Below are 19,393 nucleotides of genomic sequence, written 5' to 3'. Positions count from 1 at the left end.
CTACCCACTGTGAGTAAATGTAGCTGTTCTCACTGCACCTCCAGTGAGACTTGCTTTCTGAAGTTCAGGCTGTTGTGCCAGGGCAGATGTGGAATCTGGGAAATTTTCCAGATAAATCATTAAAAAATGAGGTTCTCAACATTAGCTGCTGTGTTTACCTCTTTTTCTTTCTTGGACTATCACTAAGAACACTGAAGACTACACTGGATGATGGACTGAGAACATAAATAACCCACAGAGGATCACTAAGGCAAACACTGTTTTCCAGTACACTTAAACCCTTCCTGAGCGATCTGTAGCCATTCTCAGATAGTGAATGAGCTGTTTCACTGCTATTGCAACGTTTGACTCTGGGCAAACTAGCCAAATTCTGGAAAACTGAAAGTCTAGGCTTTTCCTGTGACATCTGAGAAATGATGCAGTGGGAGTAATTATGTGATTTCTGCTGGTACTGATGATATCTCCCTGACTGGCTGCTACTGCTAATCTGTTTTACATTGTCTTGTGCTTCAGCAAAAAAAAATCATGCTAAAACTCAGAAGGAAGATGTTAATGATGACATTGCCTCCAGCATTTTGTTTGTGACAACATCCTACTGATGTTCCTGTTGATACAGATGGTGTCTGTCAGGTGCCACTTTTAGATATTTCTGGAGAACTGGAGGGACAAACAGAGAGTGGGACAGATGCCACTCTTCATTGCACTTTTTTGGAAAGATCTTTAAAGAAAGCCCAAGCAATCCTGCTTTAAATAAGTGGTTGAGAATTTCCTTCAAGGTTAGACTCGTGTCATAAAACCTACCTCACCTGTTTGCAACACTAAGGGAGTTTTTAAAAAAATACTTGAGAAGGAGATTCCATTAAGAGGGATTATTTTAGCTGGTGGAATAGGGAGTTACAAAAAGATTTCTCTGAATTAAACTGACACCAAGATTTGGCAAAAGCTTAAGGTTGATTTGGAGCTATTTTTCCCCTTTCTTGGACAGCCAGCGTGTACATAAAACTGAACCTAAGCAATTCATAATTAGCAGGGCTACAATGACCTTGGAATAACCAATCAACGTTCTGAATAAGCATGATTGTAGCTTTGGTATTTTATTTAGTTTACAAAATCAAATACAGAAATATGAGAAATATTTGTGATATTTGTAATTTTATAATTTAAACTAATTTTACCTGTAAAAATTAGTGAAAAATACTTCTCTAAATCCACCCTGGTATCCTGAAAGCAAAAAAATAAGAAAACAGGCTTCTCTGAACATGACAGGGATTAAATATTAACAAGATAATATTAGCATCACTGTATCTTTCCAGTCAGACATCTGGAATTATTCACGGCAATAGACAATGCTGTAAAATATGACGGCAGCTGTTATTTGACTGTAAGTCTAATGTGCAACATTAAACCTCAGTCACAGGAGATTTTTAAACTTTTACTCTGTGGCTATAAATGACAATGGTGTTAATGCCTAGGATGTTACTGCTGCAGAAACTCTAATTACCCAAGTAATGCTGACAGTATTCAACTGTTGGTGTTTCTTATTCTCTTACTATTGGCTTTTCCAAGATAAAATTCAATGCTTAATTTCTTTTCTTCCCTGACTACTACATTCCCAAAGCCAAATTCTTTAGCAAGCTAAACGTTCTCTGGATTCGCTTCAGTGCAGATGCATCAATGCATTTCATTGCCCATTTTCTCTAGCAGAGATTATAAGCTAGAGGGGAAGGAGAGAAAATATTCTAGAGAGACTTCTTCCCCCCCCGTACCATAGCACTAATTTTGAATTATGCTTTCTCTTCCTTTATTCTTTATGTAATATGGAAGGGCTCGTAACTATTCATAACTTTTAAAAAGAGCCAAGTGTTCCAGATGAGTGTGGTTATATTATAAAAGGAGATACTGTTCCATACTGCCACAGACTCATGTCATGTTCTGGAGCAGCAATTCCCATTTACTATATATTTTGTTTGCATATTGTATGTACCATGGTAGAAAATAAATTCTCTGATTTATTTACAGAATAACATTTTTAAAATACTGTGAGTTGTAGTAGATAACAGTTGTTTCCATTTATTCCTGTTTACTTCTTCAGGCATTAAAAATGCACAGAAAAAGAACCTACTCTTTGGCAAAATTTGAAGAATCAAAGATTGTGATAGCAATAGCAATCCAACATGGTGGCTGAGTTGGGGATGTGTAGGGTCTGGAAAACAAGGAAAAGTTTCAACATAGTATGTGGAAATTTAAGCAGAGACAGAAGCAAAAGTAATGCAGCTGAATTGAAAGTTTAGCTCCAGTGGACTCAACAGAGAAACATATGTTGGTTTCAGTAGACCAACATTTCACCAGACGTTAATTCATGTCATTTTTGCAGCTGTTTTCTATACAGATCAAAGCACACAAAATGGACTATATTATGAAAATAGCGCAATAAAGAGTGATTCATATCTGCTGAAATAACAGCTAGAACAAGACATAAATCTAAAAAAATATGATGACACACAAGACCCAGATGGGTTCTTTAGGATAATACATATGGCTTTAAGTAGAAATAAAGGTGAGGAATTGAGATAAATTATATTGAAAGTGAATATTACTAAATACTTCTAAGAGTTAAACTGGGAACTGACTTCTGATGGTTTCCCTGCATCATACTGGAGAGTGTTTGCTCTTATGTAGACCTCAACAAGATCAGTCCTAGGCACTTTTATTTTCTTGTATGTTTTCTCTCTTCTCTCACTCATCAGTTCCTCCTGGTCATGACAGACCAGAAATTTGGTATTTTTCAGACTTTTTAAAGACTTTGTCTTGTACCTTCCCAGCCTGCAACTTTTTTTTTTTCTCCTACTATGAAATTGGTTTACTTTCTCATCTTAAATTTAAGTCATATACCTTTTGGAATAACAACCATTGTTTACAGGTTTTGGTGTGAGTTTTCTGGTTTCCCATTCTGTCTTCCTTAGATCACCAGTTTGTATCTGGTTGTTTATTTACATCCTTTCTTCTTTTTTTTTAAACATGTTTCCTCTCAAACTCTAGGTTGGACTTTTCTTGCTTTTCCCACATGTTTTTAGGAATCAAAAGGGGAAATAGGAACTACCAATCCCTCTTGATTGGCAATATGTGCAAAAGAGCTAAGACCTGTTTTTCTGAGGAGCTCTCTTGTCTATTTTCAAGACTCCTTCTGTCTCTCTTTTTGGGAGCCTTCCTCAGCCCAGTCTTCAAACTGGCCATAAACTTCAATGACAACATGCTCTTTTGCTGTTTGTTCTTACTGAAACAACCAAGGCTGGCCAGTGGGCTGGACTTCTCATAGTCTTTGATCGACGACCAGCAGTTTCTAGGATTTTAAAATTCTTACCTCATGCAAGCTGTCTGTTTTGTTTAAACTTAGTTTGTTCTTACAGGATCTTTTAAGTCCAGCAGCCCTGAACATCCTGCCTGTATGTAGCAGGCAGGAAAAGGTCAGTCTGTGCCTCTTGGTTCCAGTGGGGCAAGCTTTTTATTTCTTTTTCATTTTAATGGGTTCATAATATATTTTGATACTTTGAAAACAATTCACAGTTTGTGATGGCCATTCTCCCAAAAATGTAGTAATTTCATTGCTTAACAACATTTAATCATAACATTGTTGAAACCCTAGTAAATATGCAATACAGGTAGTTGTATGAGCAGAAGAAATAATGATGCCTCATTTTATATTTGTGTTTTGACATCAATCTCCCTTATGGTTTCTCTGATATGAGAAAAAGACAAACTTTCCCTAGGGTCCTTGTTTTAATAAAATATTTAGGGAAGTTAATATACTTGAGCACTTTCCTCATTTGCAAATGCGTTTAAATGCCCCAAGGGTATTGAGAGACAGACAAGTGTACATATTGAGATGTTAAGAGCTTGCTTTCTTTAGCAAACCAAATAAAAACCAGGATCAAACTAAAAATCATACCTGATTTATTATACACCTGTGAGTATTGGCCATTCAGACTGATAGGTTCAACATTTCTCACTAGGAATTAACTGCAAATGCTCGGTTGACCTGAAACAGGCAGCAAACTGGACAGTCTGCACAATGTATGTTTGATGTTTTGTTGCTCCGAACATGAGCTGTGATCATTTGTTTATGATTTCCAGAAACTTGGTATATCACTATCAGAATTTAGTAGATTACCACCCAAGGCATATGGGTGAATCTGTTAGGTACAGATCAGACAGGCTGTCTTATTCCTTAAAAGTGTAAAACCCATATGCCAAAAAAATCTTTAGTGGACTCTGAGTCACACCTACAGTGAATGGCCAATTGTAATTTTTTTAGGGCACTTTATATGACATTTGCAGGGTTATTTACTCCTTGATAGACCCATTTTACAGTTTACAGGGAGTAAAGGCTTCAGCTAAACAGCAATACTACTACAAGAGTTAGGGGTGAAATTTTAGTTTTAATTAAATTACTGAAATGATGTAGTCACCACCGTGGTCATTATTATGTTTTATATTACAAAACTTCCTCATACCATTATGGTTTATTCTCCATATTGTAGCACAATAAGAAAGACTGTTAAAATGCTTTTATAACATTATAATTGTTTCTATGATGGTGAAAGTCGTGCCAATTTAATTATATCAATTTAGCTGATATAGTCCCACTCTATGACCAGGCTTTGGCTGTGGCAATCTGTATGTTTTAATTCTGTGTGATTTACTCATGATGTGTTAATAGGAATTTTCTGTTTTGTCTGGATTTGGGTTATTTTTTTGCTTTTTCGTTCTTGAGTTAGCACAATCTACATGAGTATAGTTCTTAATGAGATTAAAGGTTGTCCAAAGAATTGTCTCTGCCAGTATTTAAAGTGAATGGGAGCAAACCTCCTTTATTTGGAGCTTTTTTTTCTTTTCCTTTAGTAAGAGAGGTCCAAAGAATTTATTCTACAAGCATAGTACATGTATAAAGTTTGACAGGTTTTATGATTTTTATTTCAGAGAAAACAAATTGGGTTTCTTTTTTAGAAATTAGGTGTTTTGTAGAAAGCTGTTTTTGTTGGTTTTTTTGTTGGTTTTTTGTTGGTTTTTTTTTCCTCACTTCTTCTTGGCCTTTCTGAGATGAATACCTTAAAATTTAAAATGTTGTGTGAGGGATTGTACTTGAATTGAGTCTAAATCATACAGTGGAGATGGTGTCCCCGATTTCTAGGGAAGTGCACCTTCCACAGAAATAATCAGTTAAGCTAATGATGGCTATTGAAACATTCTTTTGCTGACAGGATCATCTCTATAACCTTGTTAAGGTAATCACAATAACTTTATTATTCTATTACATCATTATTGACTTAGACTAACAAATCAGACTAACACAACTTTTGAAGAATATAGATATTTTTCCAAAAACATAGGAAAGTAAATTTTAAAGCAGAAATGTACTAATATAGGAAGAAAAAAAGTTTTACCTCCACAAATCATAATGCTAGCATTAGAAGTTGCTCTCATTTGTATGACTATTTCATTCCTCTCATTATTTAGTATCACCTTAATGTATCACATTCTGTAAGTACATTCCAATAAAGCTCATTTTGGGATGTAAAAGGGTATCATTCCATGACAGAATCTTGTGGTTTGTTTCCTTTCTGCCAGCCTTTCTGCTTAAAATTACTTAATGTGTAAACATGTTAACACCATAATCTGTTGATGACATTTAGACACTTTTTTCTACTTTTGTCAATCTATAATCTAAAGTATCACTTTTGAGTTAGGAATTTAATGGTGGCCTTAGGAGATATTACTGACTTACAGTGAATTCAGCAGGTGCTCATTCTGCTGTCAAACAGGAAAGATAGCCATATACACACCCATACATAAACTGTGTTTATTGGAACCTAAATCAGTGGAATTATTTAACAGAAGCATAGAATCATAGGATGCTTTGGATTGGAAGGGACAATTAAAGATCATCTAATCCAACCCCTCTGCCATAGGCAGGGACATTTATCACTAGACCAGGTTGCTCAAAGCCCCATCCAACCTGGCCTTGAATACTTCCAGTGATGGGGCATCCACAACCTCTCTGGGCAACCTGTGCCAGTGTCAAATTTCAAGCTACACCAACAGAGCATCCAATCCACTGTGCTGTTTCTGACAAGAAAGCTGAGCAGTTTGGTTGGTCATAGGATTAGGATTTCTTTTCCAAAATATCTTGCCTGGTGGCTTCCAGCATTCAGAAACCCACGATACCCCCAACAGGGAGAATTTGCTGGGAAGTGAACAGCAGCTGTGGACTTACTGATCTGAACTGCAGCCCACAGATTTTGCCTCTCATAAAATACAGTGCAGTAAAGTTAGCACGATTTTACAAGACTCATGCTTTCTGAACTATACCAGTAAAAATAATTAAAGCTTCTAATTTTTTTTTTCTCCCAAGTAGAAGCAGAATTTAATAATGTATAACACGTTAATTGTGAAGTTCATGGAATCTAAGTAGCTTTTGTCAATATGTTTTTTACAAAGAAACTCTGACCAGATCCCTAACTTCAGGTTAGATAGTTCAGTAAAATCATGCAAGGGGGAATTTTAAAGGTGACATCTCAAACATTTAATTTTTTGTTTCAAATTTGGACTGATTTGAGTAATGACTTCATAAAATTGTGAAATAATTGTAATATTTCTGTATTTCTGTAAGAAACAGAGCAGTAGAATTATACAGTAGCATATTCTATATTATGTTCAAAGATGTGAAATTAGATCAGATCTCTCCTTAGAAATTTTCCTTTTCATGCATTTCTAACTAGGCCATATTCTTTGTTCAGAGATAAACCTTGAGACATATGGTCTTTTTATTACTGGTGTTTAGTACTCTTACTTTGGAAGTGTGTTTTCAGCTGAAAAATTGCTTCCTTCCCAATACATTTAAAATGAAACAGAATGTGAACATTCAGGGGCTTTTGTCTAGATTGTTTTTTTTTTTCATTAGGATATTCTAATTTTTCATGATTGGGTCTTTACTGTGTAATAGTTGCTTTTCCTGTTGGCAAGAGAAAAATTCAGAAATAACAACTTCACTTGTTAAAAGGATTGGCAAGTTCAGATGTGTGCAGATGTTTCTGTTGTTTACTAACTTGCAAAACTAAGTACTCCCTTCCCACAATGTTCTGCATGCTGTGCGAAGACATACTCGATTACAGTATATGGGTGGCTTAATGCCCTCCTTGTGCTTGCATGAGTAATTGTATATTTTTAAGAGAAAACATCAAGTTGGCAGAATCTATTTTGATTCCAGACAGGAAAGCAAAGTTCAGTGGAGGGCAGTGAAGGCATATCTATTTCCTAGGTGTGCATGTCAATGTGCCTTTATAGCTACCCACCTGTAGCCATCCTGTCATCTCAGATCCTTCTGTTTTAGACCAAAGTGGTGTGTGCTTCCCTGTCCCAGAGTTAGGTTGAAAGGAATCTAATTCAAAGCTGTCTGAAGTTCCTGTGGGTCTGTACAACCAATGGACACTTGGCTGTATTGCTACTATGCAACTTAGATTTAAAATCAAATCCATGAATGTGTAGGTGTTAAGACTTGCAATGGTATAGGTGTGAAGACATGAGAGTTATCTAGAATTACCGAGAGGGGGTAGCATTTGGTGAGATTTTTTCCAATCGTGTTTCCTGATCCCTAGCCCTGTTAGACAACATCAGAATACACCGTGCTAAGGCAGCTTTTCTGGGCAAGGCTAATTTCTGTTCTTCCCCATGGCTTCTATCACCTGTGCTGGCATTGCTTTGATGCCTATAGACATGCAGCCTGCACCCAACCGGCAAGCAATTAAAGCTGACCTATTCCTTCTCATATAGCCAGCCCTCAGCAGTGCTTTAAGAAGCAAAATTGTTGTTTAGTCTCTGTCTCTGAGAAGAGGCAGTTACTGAAAGACAGCAGTGGGAAAGTCTGCAAGGGCCAGGGAGCAATAAGAGGCAGGAAACTTTCTCCCATCCTACTTAATATCTCCACATCTCGAAATTTCCCTGCTTTTTCCTGTCTACGGTCTCCCCCTAGACATGCTTAGTGCAGAATTTGGCCGTATCTTTGCTATTAAGTGCACAGACATTAGCTGGCTACAAGCAAGGAATAAGCTACATGTAAACATTATCTACTCTCTTCACGATCCTCTTCCTCTGCCAGACTAAAAGGGAAATTCACGTTTAAAACATATTCTTAAAATAGCAGCAGTTGCACCTGACAGTGACATTAACATCCACTACAGTTACCTGTAGGCTGTTTTCACAGACTTAACTAGAGTTTAACAGCAAAATATGCCACGTGTTTGTTCAAGGAAACCTTCCTCTGTGCATCATTGTGCTACACAACTCTGTGTAGGACATACTGTACTGAAATGAAGTTCTGTATTTTATCCAAGATATATACAATTAGGCTAGTAAGAATATATTCACATGTTCTTTACCTTTTACATCCTTTTTCTCTCATCTTTCTTATTGCCTTTCTTGCTGGCCCTAATCCAGCCAATATATGTAGATCCCTAATGTCAATAGGATGCTTGTTGAAATTAAGTAACGTACATGCATGCTTGTTGAATCAGCTCTACAGAGTTCTTTCTATGTAGACTTTCAGCTGCCTTCTGGAGTCACAGTGACATCCTCATATCACTGCTTTTAAACCCAGTTTTAAAAATAGAAACACTTACAAAGTGAAAATGCTAGTTATATTAGCAATTACTATTATTTATGCAAAGATTAACAGTCTCCAAAGTGTATTGGATTTTGTAGATACTCAGCAGCTTGCAGAAAATGTTTCATATTGGCAATGTTTTGATTTTTTTTTTTTCCTCAGGCAAACTGAAAATTCTTCTTGTATTATATTTGAGGAAACTCTTTACACCGTAGTTTTGAGTTTGTATTCAGTAAATATGTAAACTGTTGTTAATATTACTAGTCCTTTTACAGTTGTGTCCTGCTGTCATTCACAGCTCTATCAGTCTATCTAAAAGTTGATTATTGTTCTTCCCTTTGTCTGTTAATATTATTTCAAATTTGACAGTGAAATGAAACTATCCTTTCAAATATCAATATGCTCTTACATCTTTGCAGTGGCCTCATTTTGTTCTCATTTATTAGGGCAGGATATATTAAATATTACATGATGAAGGATTACAGACAAGTCTGAGATGTTAAAGAGTGAACGGATCATTACGCTTCTCTGTGGCTTTATTCATCTCTTAAAGTGACCAGATTTATATAACATCTGTTAACGGGACCATTAAGTAATCCACCTAGACTTGAAGTTCTTAACAGAGCCTTTTATAGTTCCCTCTTGAATTAAAAATACATTTCTGGGGAACATATTCAACCACATTGATTAAAGGAACTTTTGGGAGAAATTTCTTCAGAATGAAAAAAGTATAAGTAGGCTTAGCACCTCACCAATTTCCTTTGGCATGACAAACATTAATTTATCCAAAAGTTACTAGACATCATCAGGTCCTTCTGATTAATCTCATCAAAAGAATTTGAGAAGTTTGATTATATGAAGTGTAGACCTGCTATAGAGAGAGTATATCAGAGTAAAAGGGGACTGTTTTCCTGAAATAGTCTTCTGGAAATCTGAAAATTACTGGAGGGGACAAATGAAACTCTCTATCGTGTGAATGTCTGTGAGAGTTATTGAGGTTTGGAGGTAGATTAGGCTGCAATTTCAATTAATCTGATTAAGGCCAGGGTACAGTGCATTCTTGAAGGACAATATTAATGTTGCCTTCTTTGACCACAGTTGACAGTTGTTCTCAGGAAAGCACTGCTGAATCATTAACTTGTACAGGTAAATATAAAGATATGTATACTTGTTTTATATATTTGTGTAAATATATACATATATGCATATTGTGTATACATAAATAAAATACACCGTATGCATATATTTATATATTTACATAAAATGCTTTAAAGAACTTAAAATGTGGACTAATGCCTATAGTCAATCTGAAATGAATAATTAAATAAATAGTATTAACTGAGTTCTGCTACAGCAGATTCTTTTTTCCATAGTGCTTCACTTATTCTGCTAGGAAAGGGAGGATTTCAAATTTTATCATCTGACCTTAAAGTTTCTATAGGGAATGTCTTTGCTTTCTTAAAAACGTGTATCAAATTATTTTATTTTTTTTTTATTCTGACTCTTCAGAAGGGCTTCGGCAGTGCAGGTACTCACTTCTTGGCAATCTGTTAGTGGCAGACAGTTTTATTCAATGATGAACTGTATAGGAGTTCACTCAAAAAGTGTGAATTAGCACATCCTTCTGGTTGCCCTTTGCACACAATCTAAAATTAAAATTAAGATCACCTGACAGAAATTCCACAAAATCATGTGGTTTGATTTAAATATTAATAAAATTGGGTATTCCTTATGACCTCTGTTTTTTAAGCTTTTGGGGTGCACTTGGGTCATTCACTTTGATCCAACAGTTAAAAAGCAGTTGGTACTTCCCTATACCCTAACAGATCCATGATCGTCCAAGATGAAGAACCATGGCACATGGTGCCCTGGATATTTGTGATCTGAACTGGTGATGCAGATGCTTCCCATCTAGATTCCAGGAGCCCAGCTTTAAGAAAAGCAGCAAATAATGCAAGTTACAGCACAGACTAGAAGTGCCTAGCAGCAGGGCTCATGATTTTTGAGGGTTTTATTTTTCAGCTCACTTTCTTGTAACAAGTCAAAAGTCTTATAGTAATCCTATGTCCCTGAGAATGGAGACTTTAAGAAAAAATGCTGAACATAACCAGACTTGCCATAAAACAATAAGAGTTGGCTATATTGTAAGCAATTGCATTGCTTCAAGCAAGCAAAGCAGAGAACACAATAGCAGTTGTTTAAACTGGCCTATTAATCTTTAAAAGTGTTCCTGGATGCAGGTAGGAACATTCTGGTTAGTCTCAAAAGAGGGAGTTATTTTTCTTGTCAGAAAATTTAACATTCAAGTGAGCTTTCAAAAGTCTTTTTATGGTGCTTTTTAATGTCATCGGAGTCTGGTACAGACCCTTAAATTTAGGACTCACTCTCTCGTGCATCTATTTCCAGAGTAGCATTTATTTCCTTATATAGCAAGAGATGTTATGGTATTCTTATAGCTGGAACAGAGAAACAGAGCACAGAACCCACCAGTAATTAAGGGAATTATGAAAATTAACTGTACTATTATTGTGGCATTGTATTCTTAATCATGCCTTTATCCCCATTCTTTGTCTTTTTTCACAACCACTGTTCACAAAGTACAGTTATTTGTATAATAACAAAGTTGAATCAAGTTTTGGCTAGAGGCTACATTGCATCTGTTCCTCATACTGGATTATGTGGGCTTTTGGCACAAACTGTGTCTCCTATTTGCATACATTTCCTAGTGACATTAGAGCTAAAACCCCAAGAAAGGATTGGTTTTGCAGAGTTTGTCACATTAGGGAGTCCATGGTACAAAAGACAGAGAGCTACAGAAGAATGAATAGTTTTAGCATGATCAAGACAGGCCAGATCTGTCCATTTTAAGTGTAGAAATCCAGTCCTGATCAACACTGAAAGAGTCTTCTAATAGGTATGTACTTTCTTAACTGGTGTATTTGTCAAATCCTTAGAGGCTGTATATGGTGGTGAGGTACTCAGGCACATGAGTGTGATCATTTCTGCTTTGGGTATCAATAAATAGAATATTACAGAATAGTGCAAGAAGAGCTTTCTATAGCTGTTTGAGGCAGCTTATCTTTGAGGGAAGGTATGTTGGTGACCAATTTTAATTTTGTGATATATCAGTTGTATGCGTAAATACATAGGGATCTTGGCAATTTCATTTAAAAACAACAACAAATTATAGGTTAAAATGTTCTTGCTGAGACTTCTAAGGTCCCTTCAATCCAAACCATTCTATGATTCTGTGATTCACATGATTCTAATGTTCATGGTTTTATGAACCTTTCATACAGATTTTTTTTATGGCCAAAATTAGAACTTTTTCATATTTATTTTGTGTACCAAGACTTTTGCAAGCTTTCTTTTACTTTCCTGACTCTCTGCCCTGAGAAGTTTTCCTCCAGCGTTTGTGCTGGTGTCTATATATGGCTTGCCAATTATGTTTCTAGTTCTTCACTATTAGTTACATTTCAGTCTTGTCTTGATTCTTCATTTCAGTCAAAATCCGATATGGCTTGAGTGAGGAATACACCAATCTGTACAAACCCTTGAGTGCACAAACCCATATCCTATTCCCAGTCCTCAAAAACTTGAAGCAGTGCTCAGTTTGCTGTCACTCCAAACTTCTTTTGTCTCATACCTCTGGATCATCAGAGGGAATAGGTGAGAGCAATTTTCAAACTAAGTGCTTGACTTAATCACATGTCAAGGACTATATTGAAGCACAACAGCTCTTCTGGGCAGTCATGACTTTGTGCTCATGTTGAACTTCCTATGACAAGTGATGAGTAAGACTCGTATTGATCCAATCACTCTGTCTCATGCCATTTTTTTCCTTTGGTATTCAAGCTTGTTTCTGCCATACTGTGGTACCTCTCTGGGCTGTTTCTGAGACAGAGAGACTGCCACAAAGGGGAGGTAGACCAAGGAAAAGGCATAAGCCGTGGAGCTGGGATTTGAGCATGTATCTGAATATTGCCAAAGATCAGAGCTCATTTTTAGGGGCAACAAGTTAAAGAAAACATCTCTTCCTTGCTGGTTCCTATGACTTATTCTTGTGACTAATACTAACACTGCATGAAGAAGACAGCAGCATACTTCTCTTGTTGATTTCTTGCCTTCTGGCTTTTTAAAGACAATACACTTTGCTAGTAAGTTCAGTAAAACTAATTTTAAAATTGCCAGTTTTGCAAGGCAGGAAACAGATCCCTGAGCATGTGGCAAATTAAGCAATGCAGAGGAACTATTTTTATCATTCAGGTAGATCATGTCCCTGTTTTTCAAATAGATTTCCAGAAGTTCTTTTGTTCACTTTTTAAAAATAAAATCTGACAATGCTCTTTATAGCCCAAGGAATAAAAGTAGTAAAAGAAGAAGATGGTACTGCCTCAGTCATACATCTGGTTTTGGGCAGGGAATGCCTGTAGCCACATGATTAACAAGGGTTGCAGTGTGGATTGATTGGGAAAATAATAGATTAAAATCAGTGCAACTTTCTAACAATAGTTATCCTTGGTACAGGAATCCTCTCCTGTAGTCATGGTGTGATGTCATGGTTACAGAATTTGCTCAATCTGTGAATCTCTAATCTCAGTGAGTGGGAACCATGAACCTCTCACCACACCACCCAAAAGCAATTTTGCCTCTTTATCTCTCTTAACCACTCAGCCCATGATGCTGGGGTTACCTCATGGTCTATGCCTTGATACTGTGAATATTCTCTTTTACTGGTCATTAATTTAGGTGTATCACATAGTTCCTCTGGGTTAGTGTACATTGGGTTTGCAAGCACAAAGAGATGAATTTTCTAGGTCTTGTCTGTCAGCCAGTTCAGACAGCTGAATAGTCCAAATAGAGTCAACTCATAAACTTCAATTTAATAATGCTTTTCATGTAATCTCTTCACCAGAGTGCTCAGGATGAGGACAAGATATTGACTGTGTTATATTTTCAGCAGCCACCTCAACATAGAGAGCTTGCCTGGAAGCAGCATGGTTCATTGTTCTATCCCATTAGCAGGTATGTCACAATTATTGAGTGATCTACCTTCAGTTGCTAGCTCATGGGACATAGGTAAAAGCCATCTGCATAACACTGAAGCAAGAGTTTAAACTAAAAACAAACAGAAAAAAGAAAAGTCAATAGTCAATATTTTAAAATTATCATCCCAATCAAGACAGTGTGGGAGCTAGTAACACAGGTTTCCCTATTTGCCAATGGACTTCTTCAGTATTATCTGCCCAGGCCTCCAAAACCAATTTGTTCAGCAGTAGTGAGAGTAGATGGAGCATCACTGGTCACATGCAGAGCAAGATGGGATCAGAACCTGTGGTTTCAGGAAATAACAGGGTGATGAACTAAGGTTATGCTGCCAATGGGGGTCTTTGGCTAATAGCTGATACTCATGCTTCAAAGTACTTTTACAATTAGAGCAGGTTCTGTTAACACTGGAACACATCATTTGTATCTAATGAGGATTAATGTCTGCTTGATATTAGATACTAAGAAATGTGCGTGTCCCTTGACCATGCCAACACCACTGCATCTTAACTACAAGCTTAACAGAGTGTGGGGAATTACAAGGAAATCTACTGGTTTTTTTCCTAGCATTATGCATATAATCTTTTATTACCTATTGACCAGGTGTTTGAAGATCTTTTCTCCTCACTAGTAAAAACAGAAACTGGGTACCAAGTCAGAACTAAAACATCCTTGTTGCTCTTAGGAAATGGGATGGAAATATTTATTTGCCTCAGCCTAATTGATGTTCATTTATAATAAGCATTATAGTATGCATGAATAATATAAAAAGTGTTAGGAAGGGCTAGGTACCACACAAGAAACAATAAAGTCAAGATCTCTAACATTATGATTTGACAGTCCTTTGTGATCTTTCACCTTTCTGTGAAATTTTGAGGGCTGACTTCTGTCTCATAGAGGAAAAAGTCCTTCTCCTCCACCCCGCTCAACACACTGTCTATGCTACAGTTTTCCTAAGAGTGTATTTTTCAGATACAAGGAACGAAAGAAATATAAAATAGCCTGTCATAAAGCAGAAACATACAGTGAAAAAAATACTTCTGCAATGCATAATCATCATGTCAGAGCATTGTATTTGTTTGTTAGACAAGGCAATCTTGGTGTGTTGGTTGTTTTCCTGGAGTTGTTTTTTTTTCTTTACACCTGGTGATTTTAGTTAGTCTTAATTTCTCATTAATTTTTTGTGTTGTTGTTATAGGCACTGTACATAAAGTATACACAAATAAATGAAAGGAACATTCTTATTATTGCTCTTTAGTCTTTTAAAACTATGCTACTTAGTCTTTTAAAAATATGCTATTATCTGTTACAATTTGTTTAGATTCACCACCTGAAAATAGAATAATAAAATCACAGGTCAGAAGGTCTGGGTCAGAAGGGACCTTTGAAGATCATCTAGACCAACTTCTTTCATCTAGACCAGATAGCTCAAAGTCCTGCCCAATAGAAGATGTCCACTAAGAAGCAAATGTAGAATTTAAGCAGATATAATGAAATTAAACATCATCTCCAAGCACTTAGAAAACAGTGTTATTGGGACTTAAAGGGATTACATCTCACCTAAAAGAAAGTACCTGCCATAGCAATGATTTCCAATAAAGATCAAAATTAATCCTTGGGCTGACAGCCAACACAAATCCTCTACATAGTTTAAAAGCTTAAAAAGCCACAGACAGTTAAGTGGGACTCTGCATCAGTAGAAGCGTGATTATTGGGCTGATCCTACTCTCAGGAGCAAACTTCTTATCACAGACCAGAGTATTGCTTCAGTGCTGACTGAAAAAATGAAGAGTAGGACATAGGATTACCCTTCCCTGTGTCACTTCCATAAGTCCCACATGATTTTTCTGGAAGTCCTGTTATCTGTGTTCTTCCCACTCCTCACGTATGGCATCTGTCTGAGATGTTACCACCTGAGGAAGGTGTTCACTTGCAGAGGTACGGGATCAAGATCAAGACATGTTACGAGTTTGAAGCTGAAAAGACAGCAGTTTTCCATCCATGACTGAATTTTCAATTGTTAAATGACTTCCAAAGAGACTACTTGATATCTTTTGTACAGAGCCTGAAACTGAGTCTCTTGCTATGAAGCAACAGTGTTCTTCTATAAGAAATAAGCAGTTTAAATTATATCACCTGCTGAAGATTAAGTAGTTTATATGCATTTGCCTAATGATTGCTTATGACATTGGAAAGCAGTACATGATCTATTGAAAAATTTCAAGTATCTGTCTATTTTCCAAAAGAATTCTAAACTTTCATTAAACATACAACTGAGACTAAGCCACTTGGACAGCAGCTTTGCCACCATGCACAGGGTTTTCCAAGCACTGAGTTTACAAATACTGTAACACTCTCAGAAGTTCACTGGTATTTAAAACCTGTACACTCAGGCAAAGACTTTTTGAATTTTCTAAACCTCTGTAAATTACAATAAAGATACAGGTTAATTTTTTAATACCTGGCACATTCGACTCACATTATGGATTAAAAATCTCCAAGAAGTTAGAGAGGATTGTGCTTCAGATGCTAAAAAAAAATATTGATTTTTGTCAGGCTTTCTATTGATTGGCAGCTTAACATTTATCAGCTCAAACAGCTCACAGCTGCCATTTTGTGAAGTGATATTTTAGAGGTCAAGCCAATGCACCAGGTGGTTTTGTTTGCATTTCTAAAACTGATCTTTGCTGGACCATCATTATCTGCTTTTACCTGCTTTGAGGACTCAGGACATATACATAAAGAAAAGTAATTATGAAAAGCTCTGCTCCCAGCCTTTATCCATTGTTTCTCAATAATAACCCTTTTTTAAAAAAGCAGCAAGTGCTGTGAGGACATCTCTTTTGTATTTAATCATAGAATTTTAGCTATAATATTGCTGTTTCCTTCTCTCACCAGAAGCCTTGAAATATGAACATGACCACTTAGTTAAGCATCTCTAAACATGACCATCAAGTCAAGCAATTTTTTTTTTAATCACCCCAAGAACCAAACATGACAGTATTCCAGAAATGAAAGATTTTATTTATAAGAGATGTTTGTACTAACCGCATTCCAAATTCTTACACTTTAAATGTGTCGACAACATTTATGAAGCTGTTTCCCTGTGCAAATTCACCATTTTACTGTGCTGTTGGCTGTGAACTAGCCAAGCACAAACACTGAAATGGGACATAATAATAACTTAAAGCCAAAAAAAAGAGGAGAAAAAAAACCCTCAAGAGCAGAGAAAGCTGTGACACCAACACCACAGACAATTTATTCCCATAGTTGTAATAACAAAGCATTACTTTGCATTACTTGAAATACACTAAGCCACATGGCAAATCCGTATTCCTACTCAACAAAAACTTACTGAAATAGATGAGAGTGAATCTGTGTGTGCTGCTTGACAAATGGCATTTCCTACAGCTGACGATTGTTAAAAGCACTTGATAACACTGTGCAAACCCTGGCATCGTTGTACACAGAAAGCCTCGGCTGTTTCCTATGACTATATATTTATAATTATATTTTCATTAAACTGAATTGTCTGTCAGCGTCTGATTTCACAAGTCATTTTCATATTGCAGCTGAAAATTTCCTAAACCAGTACCTAGGAATGACATGCAAAGTCAAAAGACAAATGCCTCATCAACTGTCAGTAATTCTCCAGCAAGTCTACATTTTAAGGGTGAAGAAGTTATGGAGAGCAAAACAGGAGATCACAAAGGCAGGTTTCCTACTGCTAACTAGCTGTAACAGAGACTGGCAGGATGTAATTCACCTGTTAATTTTCAGTGTGGCCAGAATAAAGGCAGTTAACAGAGGAAAACAACAAGAGGACTCTTGCAACTAGAATCTGCACCAAGTGTCCTTTTGATCAGGGTGAAAAAAAATGTCCACAGACAGACAGGAAAGATTTTCAGAGTGGGATGTAAAGGGCAAATCAGTGTTACGGCAGCGCTCACAAACTGGCATGTATGGAAACAGGGTCGTTTTGTGGGCATACAGCTGACAAATTTGCACATATTTTTTATAACTATCATGGAGTTGAGAACGGGAAACATGGAAGTGTAAATTTGAATTAACTGCTTAAAGTATCAGGACAACTCATCTCTCATTCCTCTCCAATGAGGAGAGTTTTCTTTTGTATTTAAATAGCATCAATTCAACTTAAGTGTATTTTACCTGAGCATGACCTAAAGACCTAAAACTGTTGTTAATTCAGGTAAATTTTCCTGTTTGTACTTCATAGATAAGCTGTTAGAAAATTTTTACTGCTTTAGTACATTTGCTGCTTTCACTGCTCCAGGTGGAAGTGGGATGATGTTTGCTAAAATGCAAAGACATTATACATACTGTGTGGGTTACAGTGCAGCCAGTACCCGTTAGGGTAGATTTAAGGCCTTATCAGACAAGCTGTGGTTGAGGCTGAAGATGATTTGAGTGAAGAGAAGTTATTGCTTATATTTTAAACCCAGATCAGTTCACAGAAGCGTCTTTCTTCACTAAACTGAGAAAATAGTTATCTGGATGGGGGGCAGAGGGGAGAAAAGAATGCAGAGTGTTTGGCTGGAGACATTTCATTTGCCTCTTTGGCAGCCGGAACAGTCTGCCTGGCTGTGGTCCTACTTAAAATAATAGCTATAATTTATAGTTAATATTTTAAATAAATGTGGTGGAAGTTTGTTTTAGATTATCTCAGTACCATGGCATGAAACTGTCTCTGTTTTCTGTTAAAAACATTAACTCTTAAGTGATATTCTAAACAAGTAACAAAATTGATCTTCAGGCACTGTGTTTTGTGCAGTATCTAGTATGACAGTTTTTCTCCCAGACAGAAGCTTCTATGCATAATTACAAAATAAACAATAATGTTTGCAATTTCTTCTCTCCCCTTTCATGGCCTGATCTCATGTTAAAATTACTGGGGTGAGGGGAAAGGCAAGCTATTATCTCATTTTCCTTACAATAATTGAAAACATCTTTTATTTCCCTCGATTTACCTTAAATAACACAAAGTTAGAGTTTTTCACACTTTTCCCCTCCCTGTCTCCTAGGAAACTGATCTCATGACCTTTAACATCTCAATGCACCGCTCTTGGTGGCGGGAACATGGGCCTGGCTGCATACGAAGAGTGGTACGTCCTTCTGCCCCTGGCATCCTAGAGGATTACTCCTATGTCTCCGTGACAGGCTGCATAATTGATTTCCAGTACCTAGAGGTCATTCACAGCGCTATCCAAATACTTCTCTCCGTAAGTTCCAGTTTCTTTTTGTACTTGGATTCTGGCAGTCCTTTTCCATGCAGCCTGCTGCTGTTGGCTGTCTCTGTCCTAAAAGGGGGATGTAGTAGTTGATGAATAGCAGCACAGATTTTTAATTGTATTTTGAATTAGAGAATGATGTTCATGTTATTAAAATGTGCCCTAGTCTTTTCTTTCCTTATATCTTATAAAGCTCTGTACAGGCATAGTCCCCCAGTCTGGCCTTTGCTGGGAAAATAAACTCGAGTTTTTGGCTCTCATTCATTGAGACATGTACAGCAAAGGAGAGCAGACTTCTCCAAAATCAATTTGCCTAAAACTTTCCAAAGTTCACAATTAAGGACAGTATTTATTCAGCCTTGAATGTAAATATATTTTACATGATACATGACTAAGTTTCTTCCCAAAGTGAGATGTGGATGTAACAGTTGAAAAAGGTCAG

General features: G+C 36.7%; 1 protein-coding gene across 2 annotated transcripts in view; it reads left to right on the top strand.

The window, feature by feature from the left end:
- Window positions 1-19,393, top strand: part of NKAIN3 (sodium/potassium transporting ATPase interacting 3) — a 385,999-nt gene that overhangs the window by 276,262 nt on the left and 90,344 nt on the right. For both annotated transcript variants that reach the window (XM_074897706.1, XM_074897705.1), the window contains exon 4: window positions 18,745-18,942. In XM_074897706.1, coding sequence (XP_074753807.1) covers window positions 18,745-18,942 — 198 coding nt within the window. The remainder of the gene's footprint in view (window positions 1-18,744; window positions 18,943-19,393) is intronic.

The sequence above is a fragment of the Athene noctua genome, chromosome 2 (genome assembly GCF_965140245.1).
Source record: "Athene noctua chromosome 2, bAthNoc1.hap1.1, whole genome shotgun sequence".
NCBI lineage: Eukaryota > Metazoa > Chordata > Aves > Strigiformes > Strigidae > Athene > Athene noctua.
Note: the sequence above shows the minus strand (reverse complement) of the source record. Positions and strands in the feature narration are given on the sequence as shown.